Source organism: Schistocerca nitens, chromosome 6, assembly GCF_023898315.1.
Source record: "Schistocerca nitens isolate TAMUIC-IGC-003100 chromosome 6, iqSchNite1.1, whole genome shotgun sequence".
Lineage (NCBI taxonomy): Eukaryota > Metazoa > Arthropoda > Insecta > Orthoptera > Acrididae > Schistocerca > Schistocerca nitens.
In genome coordinates, this window is record NC_064619.1 from 94,530,420 (window position 1) to 94,547,639 (window position 17,220).

A 17,220-nucleotide genomic window follows, 5' to 3' on the forward strand; every position below is an offset into this window, starting at 1 on the left:
ACTACATTACCAATAAATAACAAAACATCCTCTGTTGCTTACAAATAGACGTTCTATTGCTACTTCGTACGATAGCTCCCATGTTTCATCGACTTTAAAATGAGATACTTCACCTGGGAGTAAAGAGCGGAAATATGTCATCATTCGGGCAGCCAAGACTCGTAATAATGTTATATCCGAATTATTTATAATTTTACGTTTAGTAACATGTAATCAGTTGTCTCAAAATATTGCGTAAGTTTAATTTCAGATAAAAGATAAATCCTCGATCCGATCGGGAAGAAAATTTCAACTATCCTGCCATGCACTATTCAGATTTTTGCGATTTCGTTGCACAACTAGGCGTAACTATTAGCCGGCCGCTGTAGCCGATCGGTTCTAGGCTACGGTCGAAGGCTCGAATCCTGCCTCGGTCATGGATGTGCGTGATGTTCTTAGGTTAGTTAGGTTTAAGTAGTTCTAAGTCTAGGGGATTGATGACCGCAGAGCCATTTGATTTTTTTAGCGTAACTATTAATCAGGCATAAACTACAGGCAGTGGTATTCAGTACAGAAATCCAGTGTACCATATTCTGTTGCCATATTGTTCTCAGTTACGTGTAACATTATGCTGACAATTTTCAATTTAGATCCTCCTACGTGCATCTCATTATAGCAACTTTATCACCCCACACACGTTTCGTCCTTATTTTCTGATAGGCGCCACCAGTGGCCTGAAGTACAAAAATAATTACTCCGAAGACTGGAAGCAGAAGAACAGATTTCAAACCAGGATTGCAAGCACACATGTAGAGCAGAACCTACACACATATTAAGTTAAAATACGGATGAGTGTAATTTAATTAAAAGTGTAGTAACTCTCTATAACCTGAAAATACAGAATCTATGGGTGAAACAAAATTATTCACCCCCAAAGATGTATGTATTGTAGGCCACTGATAAAGCCTCTGAAAAGCCAAAGGAGAAACGGGTACGGCATGGTGAATTTGGTGTCTTTCTGTGCACATAGACGAACCTGAAATGAATGTTTTCACCATCCTACAATAATTTATGTCTATTTTGATTATAGATACCTTAACATTGTTAGAATTTACACTTAGTAGTGGTAAAGATGTAAGGACAGTTTTACGTACTAAATATTTAACAAGATTTTGAAAAGTGGTATATTAACATATCGTTACGTACTAAATTTAGGAACAGTTTCATCGCAGTTGCCCATTGTTGATGGCTATGTTAAGATAGTAAACCAATTAAACCTGTGGAATTAAGGAAGCAAATCAACAAGGATAGAAAATTCCGAAAATTATCTAGTGTCGTTTCATTATACAGTAGAAACAATACATGAGAAAATTTACAGGAGATATAGGGTATACTTAGCCTGGAAGTTATTACATCTGTGGTGGTAGCAACATTTATATGCAGGTTATCCATTGTGTCGAAGTGAACGTTTAGTCATTTTATGCTGCTTCGATTATAAGCCAGAGTTCATGAATGGTATTGACTGTCAGGATGTGTGTTGGTCTCTCGTCAGCCATTAACCACATATTTTCAAATTCTGCGAGAGATGCAGAACACACTGGCCAGGGCTGGTCAAGACATCTCTTGTTACTTGCGGTCTTGAGTTTTCTTGTTAAAATAAAATATCGCGTAGTCCATCAACACGTCATAAATATAACGGTTCTTGTCTAAACTAACGGCTCTGCGAGCCGGATGTTACAAAACTCTGCACCGAATGGCACCCTAAACCATCACACCCTGCACTGGGGCCGTGGGAAGACGACGTTCGTTCTCGGAGCATACCCCTGTAGATACATCATCTACATCTACGTGATTACTCTGCTACTCACAATAAAGTGCCTGGCAGAGGATTCAATGAACCACCTTCAAACTGTCTCTCTACCGTTCAACTCTCGAAAGGCGTGAGGGAAAAAAGAGCACTTAATTTTTTCTGCGCGATCCCTGATTTCACTTATTTTATCGTGTTGATCATATCTTCCTATGTAGGTGGGTGTCAACAGAATGTTTTCGCAATCGGAGGAGAAAACAGTTGATTGAAATTTCGTGAGAAGATCCCCTCGCAACGGAAAACGCCTTTGTTCTAACGATTGCCACTCCAATTCACGTATCATGTCTGTAGCACTATCTCCCCTATTCCGCGATGAAACGTCAATTCTGATATTGTACGCAGAAACGGAACTCGTGCGGAAAGACGACGCGAGCCACTCTTCAGTCTAGCGACGTCATTTTGTGCGCCACCGTTGGCGCACTTGTCATTGAATGCGAAACTTTTTACTTAATATTTCTCTATATACGGAGTGTAGCTGGCCTCACTCTTACCTACATTGTGCAGTTGCGTTGAAAAGCTTCACGTAGTACAATGCGTGCCATTTTGTTGTTTGTTGCGTACCAACGAATTGATGTTGTTGTTTTAATGGCTGTTAATCTGTGCTTTCTCCGGCAAGAATTGAAGGCACATGTACACTATACTTTTTATATATTAGTGCATTGTGCTGCCACCTACTGCCAGGTACTCCGTATCAGCGACCTCAGTTGTCATTAGACATAGTGAGAGAGCAGAATGGGGCGCTCTGAGAAACACATGGACTTTGAACGTGGTCAGGTAATTGGGTGTCTGTGTCATACGTCTGTAAGCGAGATTTTCACACTCCTAAACATCCCTAGACCCACTATTTCCGATGTGTGACTGACAGAGACCACCAACAGTTGAAGACTGTCGTAATGTGTAATGGGCAGACATCTATCCAGACCATCATACAGGAATTCCAAACTGCATCAGAATCCACTACAAGTACTATGACAGTTAGGCGAGAGGTGGGAAAACTTGGATTTTGTGGTCGAGCGGATTCACATAAGCCAAATTTCACACCGATAAATGCCAAACGACGCCTCGCTTGGTGTAAGGAGCGTAAACATTGGACGACTGAACTGTGGAAAAACGCTATGTGGAGTAACGAATCACGGAACGCAATGTGGAGATCCGATAGCATGGTGTGGGTATGGCGAATATCCGGTGAACGGCAGCTGGGCGGCCAGAGTGGCCAAGCGGTTCTAGGCGCTACAGTCTGGAACCGCGCGGCCGCTACGGTCGCACGTTCGAATCCAGTCTCGGGCTTGGATGTGTGTGGTGTCCTTAGATTAGTTAGGTTTACATAGTTCTAAGTTCTAGGGGAATGATGACCTCAGAAGTTAAGTCCCATAGTGCTCAGAGCCATTTGAACCATTTTGAACGTCATCTGTCAGTGTGTGAAGTGCCAATAGTAAAATTCGGAGGCGGTGGTGTTATGGTGTGGTCGTTTATTTCATGGAGGGCTTCTGCACCTCTTGTTGTTTTGCGTGGCACTATCACAGCACAGGCCTACATTGATATTTTAAGCACGCTCTTGCTTCCCACTGTTGAAGAGTAATTCACGGATGGCGATCGTATCTTTCAACGCGATCGAGCACCTGTTCATAATGCACGGCCTGTGGCGGAATGGTTACACGACAGAAACATTCCTGTAATGAACTGGCCTGCACAGAGTCCTGACCTGAATCCTATAGGACACCTTTGTGACCTTATGGAATTCCGACTTCGTGTCAGGCCTCACCGACCGACATCGATACCTCTGCTCAGTGCAGCACTCCTCGAAGAATGGGCTGCCATTCCCCAAGAAACCTTCCAGCAACTGAATGAACGTATGCCTGTGAGAGTGGAAGCTTTTATCAAGGCTACGTATTGCCTAACACCATATTGAATTCCAGCAGTACTGATGGAGTGCGCCTCGAACTTGTAAGTCATTTTCAGCCAGGTGTCCGGATACTTTTAATCACATAGTGTACATGTTAATCAATTACGGGTTTACATCACCACAGCTAATATGCTGATGTTTATAACTTAATATAGCACATCCTTAGCCGGTACTACCTTCCTTCACTGACGCTTGGTTTGTGGTAAGAATTCGGGATATTCAAAGCCTGTGTGTACCATATTACGTGAAACGAAGTTAATCTGTATCGGGTCATTATATAAAATATGTATAACTGTGATATGTTGGAAGTAGTGTGTATTATGAGTCGTTGTTTCCTTCTGTTACATGAGATCGAGGAAGCTGGAGCAACGGCGGTGGGTTTACTGCAACAAGGTACGGCTTCGTTGAAAGCTGGTTGCCTTACGCTCAGAGCGGACGGCCGTGGAAAACTGAAAGACATCGGCCTTTGATTGTGATTAAAAAAGAATGTCGTCTTTACAGCATTGGCTCGCACTCATATGTGTGAACAACCAGAGTTCCTGTTATTCCATTGACGAAACGAATGTATTTTTGGGAACGAGTAAAAATTGAACAGAAGAAGTTATTAATAAAGATTAATAATATGTGTTGATGAATTTTTTTGTTGCTAGCGCGTTTAAGCTAATGATATAAAATGCATTTCAAACGTCAGCTATTTATTGTCTCATTAGTCATCTACCGATTTTGGTAATTAACTATCATCCAGGATGTAGAGTATAACAGATTAGTCAAAAACATAAATTTTCATCATGTGAAACCCTAAGCAGATCAAGTTACTGAACAGAAATCCAATCATTAATTGAGTCAGGTTGAGAAAAAGGGACGTGGTCTATCTTCTAGACTGACCGTTTTCGATGAAGTCACTTTGGGTTTCGGAGATAATATTAACATTCACCTTCAATTTTGAAAGTCAATTACACGCTCTTGAAGTGATATAGGAGTTTTCAAAAGTGAAAAGGTGTCGTAATTTTTAACACTGACGTAATGTAAGTTTATAGATGTAAGTTACGTAGCGGTGATCATGTCTGATGAATTGCCAGTGCTAATATTGCTGGTTGTCTTACCGACGGATGACAGCAATTCTTGACCTCAGAAAATTACGTCATTACCTGCGATTGTGAGCAGATTTATTTATCACAGTCACACAATTAATGCCCGATGGTTCTATTAAACAAGAACCTGATAATAGGAAGTATTGCTTTGGAAGACGCGACAGTCATGTCGACCCAGTTAGCGTTGATGGAAGAGTTTGCTAAATTTTCGTGAAGTTCAGACCTTAGCAGGACAAAGTTATTAGCTAGACTGAAAACTAGTTAGCTGCTAAGAGAACTGAAAGACCAAACATATGAACATAGAGCATTAGAGCTGATAAAACGGTAGGAAATGTATTACACTGTCAGGTAGATTGACGGCCACAATGAAAAAATTGTATGTCTACGTCGATCCGATTCACAAGTAACATGCAAAACAGTCATTTGGACAATGACCTACGAAAACTTATGGTAGTGAACCGTAACTGATTTTGAGAACCTAAGGCGAAGATTAACGGGTTTAAAAAATACCACAGCGATTTAGGAAAGTCACACTGAATTTCTCTGCCGGTGGTAGATAGATAACAGTGTTTTGACAAATATTATTTCTGTCGAGACATATCATTTCACACTTAGCAACGAACGCAGTCTCTCAACATACTCATAGTGCACAAACGTAGACTCCTTGCGTAAAACTAATAGAATAATAATAGAATTTCCTATTGTAAATGCATAGTTTAAACTATAATATTATCTGTAATTAAGATGCAGGAAGAACATTAAATATTAATGAAAGACTATTATAAAAATGTCTCTGAGCACTATGGGACTCAACTGCTGTGGTCATCAGTCCCCTAGAACTTAGAACTACTTAAACCTAACTAACCTAAGGACATCACACACATCCATGCCCGAGGCAGGATTCGAACCTGCGACCGTAGCAGTCGCACGGTTCCGGACTGCGCGCCTAGAACCGCGAGACCACCGCGGCCGGCAAAGACTATTATACATACAGCGTCAGTTGCTGTACAAAATGTATTGGCGTATATCGAAAATTTTTAGTTTATGTGAAACATCTTTTGGCACCTGATGACTGTGAACTAAACAGGCAATAAAATCAATATCAAAATGTAATCATCATGTTGTTGTTTGTCAAACTCAATATTTTGAATATTATGTTGAATACATTGGAAATCACAAGTCTGAAACAGATTTTTGTCCAGTAAGTGCCTAATAGTATGCACGGAATGCATTGTAAGAGACTTTAAATTTTGATGTTGACATCATTGCTTGTTTTCTTAGTAAACAACAGATTTCGGAAGAAGATCCACATTGGCATAAATTACAACAAAAATTCGATAAAGTCTATACAACGCCTCGTGGTGATATCCTCATTAAATATATAACATTTGTTGAGAGACATCTTGTAAGAACAAGAAAAAAACTTATCACTTTTCAATACAATGTGTTATACGGTAATTAACACTTGTGATGTATTACGTACCTCCACCATAACGTCGTGAGCGCACCAACAGTATATGAAAAGCTGTAGTATAAGCTCAAACATATACATGCAAACTTTGAGCACCGAAGAAAAGTCCTGCACATTCTGAAATTAGTCATAATTTGAATAAGTTTTAGATTTGTACACCACCTGATAATAATAGCACCAGTGCTTAGAATACTCAGTCACGAAATGATTCTGTAATATAATAATTCGCTGAGTTACTTACCAATGCAGCCTGGAACAGATTCACACAGATGACCAATGTTCCCGCCGAGAACTGAACGAGGACTACGAAGTTGACTGTCTGCTCCAGATCGGTCATGAAACTGCAAACCGAATGAAAAAAATTCCAGTACTGAGAAAAAGAACAGCAAAGCACACATTTCATTAAAATTAGCTGTCGTATAACTATGGTTGTAATTGGTGTGCAACTTCAGCTAGCAATTTATCGCAAAACTGGTCGCCGATTTACTACTTCTGAGACGCAATGTTAGCCCCACCGCACCGTAAACAGCTCATCACACACGGAAACAAAAGCTGTTACAGGGAATGGCACCTGAAAGTCAGCAAAGATCTTTAAAATATTTCGTGAAGGACTTTGTATTTTTGTTGGGAATCTGTAAGTTACAGTGTTATATTCCTGGAGCAGTGACCCAGTACACGATCGTAAGAACTGTTGAACCACAAGCAGGAGATCGTAAACGTCTTCAGACTGAATAGTAAAAGTGATGATCACGTTGTCAGTTACGCCTCAAGTCATAAAGCCATGTTTTTTAGCTTTCTCAATCTTTGAAAATGTATTCGTGATATGATGTCATCAGTTCTGTATTTTTCGGGACCATTGAATGTGATGACACCGCTCCATGAAAGTGTGAAAGCGATGTAATCGCCTTAGGCTCTTTGGTTTCCTTGAGACGTGGTCTCTCTGGATCTCCCAGAACTTTACGATCTATAGTGTACTCCTCGTCTCTTTCAGTCTTTCCAAATTTAGAGCAGTGTGGCTTTTTAAGAACAGATGATGCAGTTAACTTTCAACGCGGATACTAAAAGGAATTTTTCTGCTAAGAACTACCGATTCAGATCTTTAGGCCCCATTGCAGAGATTTAGTGAAGGGGACGTTTTTAGATGAGTTACCCTAAGCCTCTAAATTGGTGGTAACTTCTGTTGCACTTCATAAGGCCCATTTAATTCGAAAAAAAATTGTCTAGAGCCTTTGGGGAAGCAACTATTTCTACTTTTTTGTGTAAGAAAAAGATATACATGTGAAAATACACTCACCTTATCATCTCTTGGTGATCGATGATGCAATTCCGGAGTTCACTGTACAATGTGACCTCTTGCTGTTGAACAGGAGTTTTTCTAGAGACTACATCTCTGTTGAAATTCATTATTTTCCTTTCAGTTTCTCCAGTAGATGTGCTATTAAATGCAGCGGTTTCTTTTCGCCCCACATTGGCAATGCGGTTATTGAGAATCTTAAACTGGCCGGCCAGGTGAATCATGAGTGCACCGAAGAAGAGGTCCAGACCCCAGCTTGCGAAAAACCAGTACATTATGGTGAGGCACTGGAGGACGTAGCCAGTTTCGAAAAGGGGTGATTTGTCTTGCCGTATGCCGTACCACTCCACCACTGGAAGGGTCCTTTCTGTCTCTCCACTGTCCATCACGAAAGGCAGCACAATCCAAGGCACCCCAACCAGATTTCCGTATGTCACAATGATGTAGGTGGAGTATTTATTCAGTTTGCTTGTTTGAACCAAAATTGACTTTGAAAATACATTTGGATCGGTAATCCGTTGTTGGGAAGCGACCAGTGCGTCCAGTTTGTTAACGAGCATGTAATACTTGGGCTTGTACATGAAGAAATGAGTCATTTTAATAATTCCAGCTGTTATAGACGTAAGGTTGCAGAAGACAGCAGTTATCATTTTAAGGTTACCCCAGTAGTAATATAGCGACATGGAGTCCAGTGCGAATACAGCCCACTGCGTCAGGTATATCCACGCAGTGTAGATGGCGAACAGACCGTATGGACGCTTAGGCCATAGACCAGCCACTTTAAGTACACCAATATTCACGTCGAGCACAGAATGTGGGCCAGGCAAGGACGTCAACTTCTGGTCTGGTTCTACAGACATGTTCTTGACATAAACAATGATGTCCTCTGCAAGAGAAACGTCATTAATTAAGGAACTGTTGTTCAAATGTACCAGGTGGGAAAGCTGCGAATGTTCCATGTCGTAATCCTCTCGAAATGAATTACGCTACCACCAAGTAATAGTGTACCCATTGCGGGACAGAACAGCATCAACAATGTCTAACAGCCTCATTTGGAATGACAGTGCAGATAATATATGGCATTATTTAATCTGTAAACTGAGGAAACACTGAGAAATCAGAAACTAAGTTACCTTGATATCTTTTATTGGGAATGAAAACTTGCCAGAAAATTATTCCGCAAAACGTCGATCTCCTGAGCGTGCGCCTCCCACCTCTTGCGCTGTGACTCAGTGAACTAAACACATCCCATGAGAAGAAGCCACTGATCGTTTTGAAGCGCATCACATTGCGTAGAACTAAGACCAGGCGGTCAGTTGACCCTTCGCCACTGACTTGTAACGTTGGGGAATATGTGCCAGTGGGTTGTACGGGATTATCGCAACAGGATGAGCTGACGTTGAGACGTGACATAGAGGTAGAATGAGCTTTATTATTTGCAAGCTACACCCACAATTGTTGGCGTTTCAACGCAGGCTCTGCACCGCGACTGCAAGATTTGGTGTACCACCTCGAGCCGTAAGAACAGTGGTCGTATGAAAATGCTAACCGACGGGGACCAACGGGCAATGTCACGTCTTGTCGAAGGTAATCGGTTTCAGACCTTACAGGAATTGCTGCTTTTAATGAATTACAATCCGTCTCAAGTAGTTTGCCAGCGATATTTGTGAAAACAGCTGCATGAAATGGACGTTTAGAGTCAGGTATTTTGAATAGAACTACACTTTGTCAGTAGGCCAAACAACATAGAAGCCACAAACATGAAGTGACATGGTATTTAATCATTGAAATGAAGCAAAGCGTAGAATGAATCTAGGGCCCAACGCGTAGTATAAAAGGCAGCGGACGGATGATGTAGTTCAGACGAGTGGTGATCTTCGATTTCGTACCATGATTGAGTTCACTTATCAGGTTTTTGTGAATGTGAACCAGAATATTTACTTCAGTATTCTCGGTGACCAACTTCTGCCCTTTCTTCTACGTCTTCATGGTGAACATGCTGTGGATTTTCGAAAGGTGGTGACAGCTGTTTTCATCATGCTCCACACGCACGGTTTATTGTTTGACGATAGCTCAGGCACCGTATCATACCTGGACTGCCCCAAGAAATCACCCTATCCCCTTCTCTCAGAAAAAGAGTGGGACTACTTGGAGTAAGTGAAGAGTAGCAGTCAATATCCCCGGTGATTAGTCTCTCTCGGGATGTAATCAGCAATGGGGGGATTCCGATGGACATTGCACATCTGAAGAAACTTGTGAAATCGTTGCAACACGGGCCGTTATTAGGATAATGTCTCCTGTTAGAAGCTATCAATCTTTCCTTAGAAGGAAAAATTTCCTGGTGTCTTGTTTTTTATTTATTTATTTATTTTTTTTATACTTAAGCGGCTACCCGACTCCTTCTTGCGTCGGCGATGGCGCAGTAATTAGGCAGACATAGCAGCGCATTGTGCCCCATACCGAAGGGGCTGTGCAATCGTAGGTAAAAAACGTACCCTATAACGGCTTCTTAGCAGCCACGGATAGGTAGATCAAAGTGCAGCCACCTGCGGCGTACCTGAGATTCCAACTGCTTCTAAGTAAATCCAGGACTGGTACGACGCTGCCGACTCCGCAGCCGCCGTCGCCAACTTGTCTTGGGATCGGTATATGACTCCAACACGACAAGGAACTTTATATTTTCAATGTGTCGAACGTCTCTTAGTTGCACTCCTGGTGTTTGACTGCTTGTGGATACAAATCGCCCGTGTCTACAACCCCTGAGGCGCCGACTCTCTCCTGTGGTGCCGCCTTCAGTAAACAACCACCAGGGTATATCAGAGGCCATCGTAAAACCAGACATGCATTGGCTATCCTAATGCATGCCTGTGTTTACACAGCCTCGCGACTACTTGTCCTATATTGGCAATATGGCGATTCAAGGAGGAGCTTGGACGAAATCTAGAATGTGTAATTATTAAACATTACTTTTACCTAGTATTAAGTCATTTCTCGATGTTACGCTTAGTATTCACTCATTATGTGCACAACTATAGAAAATGGCCGTTCTCTACGCGACATTTATGTCATCATAGCCGAGCGGTTCTAGGCGCTTCGCTACAGTCACAGGTTGGAATCCTGCCTCGGGCATGGATGCGTGTGATGTCCTTACGTTAGTTGGGGACTGATGACCTCAGATGTTAAGTCCCACAGTGCTGAGAGCCATTTGAACCAGTTTGTCATCATATTTTAGAGACGTACGAAGTGGACAGCTCCTTACCTGGCACTTCAGAGTTACACAGTACACCGTTACGACACGGGAGGCTTACCGAAGCTCCTATTTTTCTGAGGTGAAATGATAGCTGTTCTTGTCAAGTCACAGCTAGCTGGTACATACGAATGAAAGATTGATGTAAACCAAAGTCAGATCAACTCACTGGAGGGAATGTCAATCCCTTAAAAGAGTACGCTTGTCCATTATGGTGCTGACATTAACCGTGGCAGTGAAGTGTCTTGCACTTTCAATGGAATCGGCGCATCAATATGCGCTGTGACATAATGGCTGAAGTAAACTTTAGTTTTTCGTCGTGCGCACATCCACGTAGTAAGTGTCTCTGATTTGTTGATGTATCAACTTGAAGTCCTGAACGTGTCTACTAGGAACGCTGCAGCTCTCACAACCATACAAATCACGGTAAAAACAGTGGTCGTAAAGAGATGAGATGTCAACTTTATCACTCACAATTGTTTCCATAATCGACAAGACGTTCTGGTGTCATTTCAGGTCCAAAAGGTGGCATGAAAGTTTTGAATGGGCCAACAACACATAAACTTGACAATAGCTGAGACCTGAATTTCTCCTGGCGTATAGAACTTTCAAGTCACTTCCGGGAATTCAGCCAGTTAACACTTCCAGTGACCGCCGATTTTTCGACGGGAGAACACCCCGCCAATTTCAAGGCAAACTGCAACGGACAGGCTACGTACATGCAAATTTAAAACCTCGGTTCTCGGACTGATGCAAGAAAGATAACACACACACTGAAAAATAGTGTCACCAAAGACGACCAACATCAGAGCTATCGATATTGAGACTACGAACTCGCAGGTGAGGTAGCATTGACTCTGTCCCTTTGTTCTTTGACAAGGGAGAAAGCAGGATGCCAGACAGAGTTTGAACAATAACCTCCATCCCTGTTAACGAGCTTGCTCGCTAATTTAATCTCAACTGCCTCCGTAATAACATTGTCCCAATAGTTGGACGTGCATGCCAATATGTCAGTGTTATTATATAACATGGGGTGATCAGTATCCAAGCAATGTTCGGCAGTTGCAGATCTACTTTGCTGCTGTAGTCGTATGTGCCGTTTATGTTCAGTACATCGGTCCTCCACGGTGCTGATAGTTTGACCACTATATGCCATGCCGCAGCTACAAGGAATGAGATATACACCCGCCTTATGCAGACCAAGATCACTCTTAACAGAGGGACAGAGACAATGTTACCTCACCTGCGAGTTAGTAGTCTCGCTATCGATAGCTCTGACGTCATCTTTGGTGACACTAGTGTTCAGTGCATCAGTCCGAGAACCGAAGTTTTAAATTTTAATGTACGTAGCCAGTTCGTTGCCGTTTGCCTTGAAAATGGCGGGGTGTTGTCCTGCCGAAATATGGGCGGGCGATGAAAGTGTTACCTGGCTGAATTCCCGGAAGTTATTTGAAATTTGACAATAGCTGTTTCAAGGCATGTGATACGGTTCGACTATTTGCGAAATTGATCCTTTTTCAAACTGATCAAAAGTTTTGGTGCAATGACGGACAAATGGGGTGTTTAACCCACCGTGTCAGACTGGTGTACGCCACGTCGGAGGTATTCTGTGATGTTTTATTGATGGTGTTGGCAGTGACTTCATTTAACACATTCGGGTCACCATGAGAAATGCAGGATTTTTTTTAAATTTATTTATTTGGTTTGAACGTTCTCTATAAGCAAATATCTCTCTTCCTTCAATGTCTTTATCATGAGTGTGATGTGGACGCTCCCGTTAGCAAGATGACAGCAACTGTGTGTGTGGGGCTACACATATGCGATTTTAGTTTTACAGTCATTCATGCACCTTATCATAACTCTGCTAGTTCTTTAAATAACACAATCGAAATTCTACAGGAACTACACTATTAGACAAAAAAATAGACGACGTATGACGAAGGTGTTATGGAAACTGGTCACATATTCCTATTCTCACTGAAAATGCAAAAATTGTAAACTTGGTTGGACGATGGATTAATGTGTGACGCTGCACCGCAGTTTCACAAAGCAGATGGCAAGAACAGTAACCGGGGGACAGTTTGATGACAGGGCATAAAGTATTTATGAATTTCATTTCATATATGCAGTTAGATAGGAACTATACCTCGCAGACAGGCGAATGACCAATGTATTCAGATGTCAGCATTTGATAAAGGACGTGTAACTAGGCCAAAAGAAGCGGCTTTGAGTTACGGGCGAATCGATCGACATTTGAATAGGAGTGGTTCCACTATTCAACGGTTTAGGCAGTAGTTGGTGAACCATGGCCAAACACAGCGTCAAGTAGTAGGCGGTCGACTTAGAGAGATGACAGAAAGTGAGGACCGAGCTATAACGATAGAGGTAGTCTGAGCCTTGGATTCACCAGTGTCATCGATCCGACGTGCAGCTGCTCACTGAAAGGGGGCGCACCTCACTGTGTCCCTCACGCCAACTGACATTGACCTCTGCAAAACAACCAGCCAATTTGCAGAAGCTCACTTCCGGTGGTGTCGGACACATTCAGTCCTGAATCTCATTGGATAGAGTAGAATTGTCTTCAGTGATGAGTCCCGCTTCGAACTGAGCCCAGATCAACCACAAAAACGTATCTTTTGTCGCTCCGGACAGCGGTAGCATAGGTGCCCGACAGTCAGGACGGATGCTCTGAGGTGTCACTTCATTTCATAGCGAGGCCCTTTCGGTTGCCATCCGCCTCACCCTTACAGAACAGCGGTACCCCGACGACATTCTAGGCCTCGCTTTGTTACGTTCAAGGGAAGCCGCCCTGGACCTGTATTACAACACGATGGTGCCCTTCAGCACGGCGAGATTTTCTACTGCTTCTCTTCGTGCTTCATAAACCCACCCATGAGCAGAACGTTGACCGAACGTTGAGAAATTTGGCAGCAAATACCGGCTCGGGACTTTGACTATCTAACGTTCGAGTTCTACAGAATTTTGCATGATTACCCTCTTAACAAAATACAAGTAACTGCCTGCATTAGTGTGAGAGATGTAATAATAATTCTATTGAATAAATCATACAATTTTTCTGACATTGTAGTCATCTGTTTGTCTGTACATGTTCTCCACATCTACCGATTCCACAAATCTCCTCCCCTACACTAGTAACACATTGGCATAATTCCTTCGTGTTGATTCGCCGAATTGACGCCTTCGTCAACGAAAGACGCGGCGTCAGACGATATTTGCTTGTTTCCACTTGAGAATGGCGAACTTTCTGTGGGCGCGGAGATGGTTTTTTCCGAAATTGTCGCGCATTGTTTCTGCCCTTGAGTACATACTGTTTCTGTTGTAGTTCAGTACAAAGTTTGGTTTGATATACTAATCCACGCTGGCATATCCTGTAGCAACCTCTTCAAATCGCTATAAATCCTGCGACCCATACGTACTGTATTTATCTCTTGGTCTTCCTTTACAATTTTTAACTGCAACGTCTGTTACATTATAGAACTGATTATTCTTTGATGTTTAAGAATGTTTCTGTGAAGTTGCACCAAGCATTTCCTTTCTCCCCAGTTCAATAAAGTATCTCCTCGCTAGCCCATTACCCAACAAATTTTCATTCTTCTGTTTACACACATTTTCCAAGCTCCTACTATCTTCTGTGTTGGCCTAGTAATCGTACACGTCTTATATCCGTGTAAGGCTACACACCAGATACATACTTCCTAGCACTTACATTTGTGCACTAAGCCAAATATGTCAGCAGATCTCTGTAAAATTGCCTGCATGTATTATAATTATCTCACTGGAAGACACAACAGCATCATGGGAAACCAAGTACAAGATCACAGAAGCAAGGAAGGTGGGGTATTACGAGATAAATGTGTGAGAAGTAAATGAATAACAGGTAATGGATGGTATAAGAGAAGATATAGTTACAAGCTTACCAGATAGAAGATATAATAATAATTTCAAAAATGAGCAAATGACTGACAGAAGTTAAAGTAATGCCAAGCATTATTCTCGACAGAGACTGCAGATTGTTGGAAGCGACATCGAAAAAATTCATAAAAGGTACATAAAAAAACAGCCAAAATTCAAGTGCTGGGAATTGGAGAATAGAGAAACCGGAGAGATAAACATCTGGAGATTACGACAAAGATGAGACGAAGAACACAGAGGAAAAATGATTGAGGTTCAAGCTGGCTATAGTCCGTGTAACGGAAGAAACATGTGGAAGGACATCAACAAAAGTCATGAACCAAAAACTTCACGATTCACTGAAAGAACTACAAAAGCAATCAAGAAGAAGAAGAATGAACGTCCAGAATGTTTCAAACACAGAACGGAACATAACACAGACAAATAGAAACGACTAAGCAGAGCAGCAAGAAATAAGAAAAGGTGGACTAACATCATGTCTTGAGAAAAGTCCACAAAATAGAAGAGAATATTAAGGTCGTCAGGAAGATATTTTACTGAGTATTCGGTAACAGAAGGAAGAAAAAGAAAAATACTTCAAAACTCATCAACAAACATGGAAAACCCGTAAGGGAGGAAGAAGAGGTTTTGAAAGTAAGTAAAGAATACTTCACAATATCAAGGACAGGATTAAACAAATGCACGTGATGAGATAAAGAATAGAAATAACACCGTCACAGAGGAAATAGAACGACAAAATTTGAAGATTTTGTATGGAGAGATGGCTTTATTACAAACGGAAAATTGGCAAATCTCCAGAAGTACATGAAATCACAGTGGAAAATATTAAATTCTCAGGACCTATTGTAGTTCGGTGGCTGTACAGAACAATGAAGATAGTATGGATATATGGAAAAATTTCTGATGTTTCGACAAACGTAATTACTATACCTGTCTTCAAGAATGTTAACAAGGCACTCTGTGGAAATTACAGAGGAATCGTACTGCTGTGACAATGTATGAAGAGTTACAAAAAGCCCGCATCTCGTTGTCGTGCGGTAGCGTTCTCGCTTCCCACGCTCGGGTTCCCGGGTTCGATTCTCGGCGGGGTCAGGGATTTTCTGTGCCTCGTGATGGCTGGGTGTTGTGTGCTGTCCTTAGGTTAGTTAGGTTTAAGTAGTTCTAAGTTCTAGGGGACTGATGACCATAGATGTTTAGTCCCATAGTGCTCAGAGCCATTTGAACCATTTTTTGAGTTACAAAAAGATAATTTTTGCAGATAATCAGGGATAACATATAACCACATGGGAGATGAATTTTAGATGTCATTTATCCAAAGAGACGGGTTGTGTATGGAAACGGGAATTTGAGAAAGACCTTCGCAGTAGCATTCACAGCTATAAAAATGACTTATGACGCTATTACGAGGAAAACCAAATACACGGTGTGAATTTACTTGGAACTGTCAAACGGAATGCTACTGAGAATCAGAAACTTTTCAAAAAATCTCAGAATTGTGACATAATACATGGCAAAAAATATGAATGACTTAACAACGAACAGAGACGATTGGTAAGGAAGTATAGGAAGATTTGGCAAGGGATAGCAGCAGATGATACGAAAGTCATACCAGATGCAGATGAGTTGATGATTTGGGAAGAACATGGGCAGAAATTGAACGAACAATTAAATACCTCCAAGAGAGAAATGGAAGAAGTAGGCATGGAAATAAGTTAAACAAAATGTGGAGTAATGAAATTTTATTATTGTAGGTACTCCAGAAATTACCTTTAAAACTGTCGATTTTGGTCCCGTAAGAGCGGCATACTGAGTTTTATGAACAAGGAAATCTTGAATGCAATCGCAAATCTGGTCCACTACTCGATAAGGCCTCCTTGTTTCACTAAACGACAGAGACGATGCCGAATGCCTTCTGAAGTGAAGGAGCGCGACATCAACCAGAGAGCGGCTCGCCAACTATTGTACGCTTGTGACATCACTGTACAATGGGACCCTCGACTTGGTCGTTTCACAGGTCCCGGCTGTGTGTACAGCACCACGAAAAACGTATCTGCATGTGAAGATTACGAGAAGGACGGACGATACCAGATTACATTCCACGCCATTATAGGGGCCAGGCACCTAGCACGTTGTGGAATGCCATTGGGCACAAAAGATACAAATTTCAAGATCACTCGCTACGTTTCATACTCGTTATGCCCTGTGGCTCTACGCTATATTTTAAGAAGATGATGCAAGGCACCCATTTTGCCCGGATTCTCTCAATGCAAAAGGTGTTCGTCAGTAACACTAGGCAATAAGTTCAACAGATCCCTCACACACTAAGGTCTGGTCATAGATGCCGAAAGGCTGCCTGCCTGTCACTATGTTTGATGTACTGTGTCACAGAAATGAAGGGCCGGTCGTGGTAGCCGACCGGTTCTAGGCGCTCCAGT

General features: G+C 41.9%; 1 protein-coding gene across 1 annotated transcript in view; it reads right to left on the bottom strand.

The window, feature by feature from the left end:
- The window catches only part of LOC126263098 (odorant receptor Or2-like), a 36,917-nt gene that overhangs the window by 11,496 nt on the left and 8,201 nt on the right, over positions 1 to 17,220 (bottom strand). The window contains exons 2-4 of the mRNA XM_049960107.1: positions 7,606 to 8,491; positions 6,553 to 6,652; positions 6,324 to 6,428 (exon numbers count right to left, since the gene is read on the bottom strand). Coding sequence (XP_049816064.1) covers positions 6,324 to 6,428; positions 6,553 to 6,652; positions 7,606 to 8,465 — 1,065 coding nt within the window. The 5' untranslated portion in view covers positions 8,466 to 8,491. The remainder of the gene's footprint in view (positions 1 to 6,323; positions 6,429 to 6,552; positions 6,653 to 7,605; positions 8,492 to 17,220) is intronic.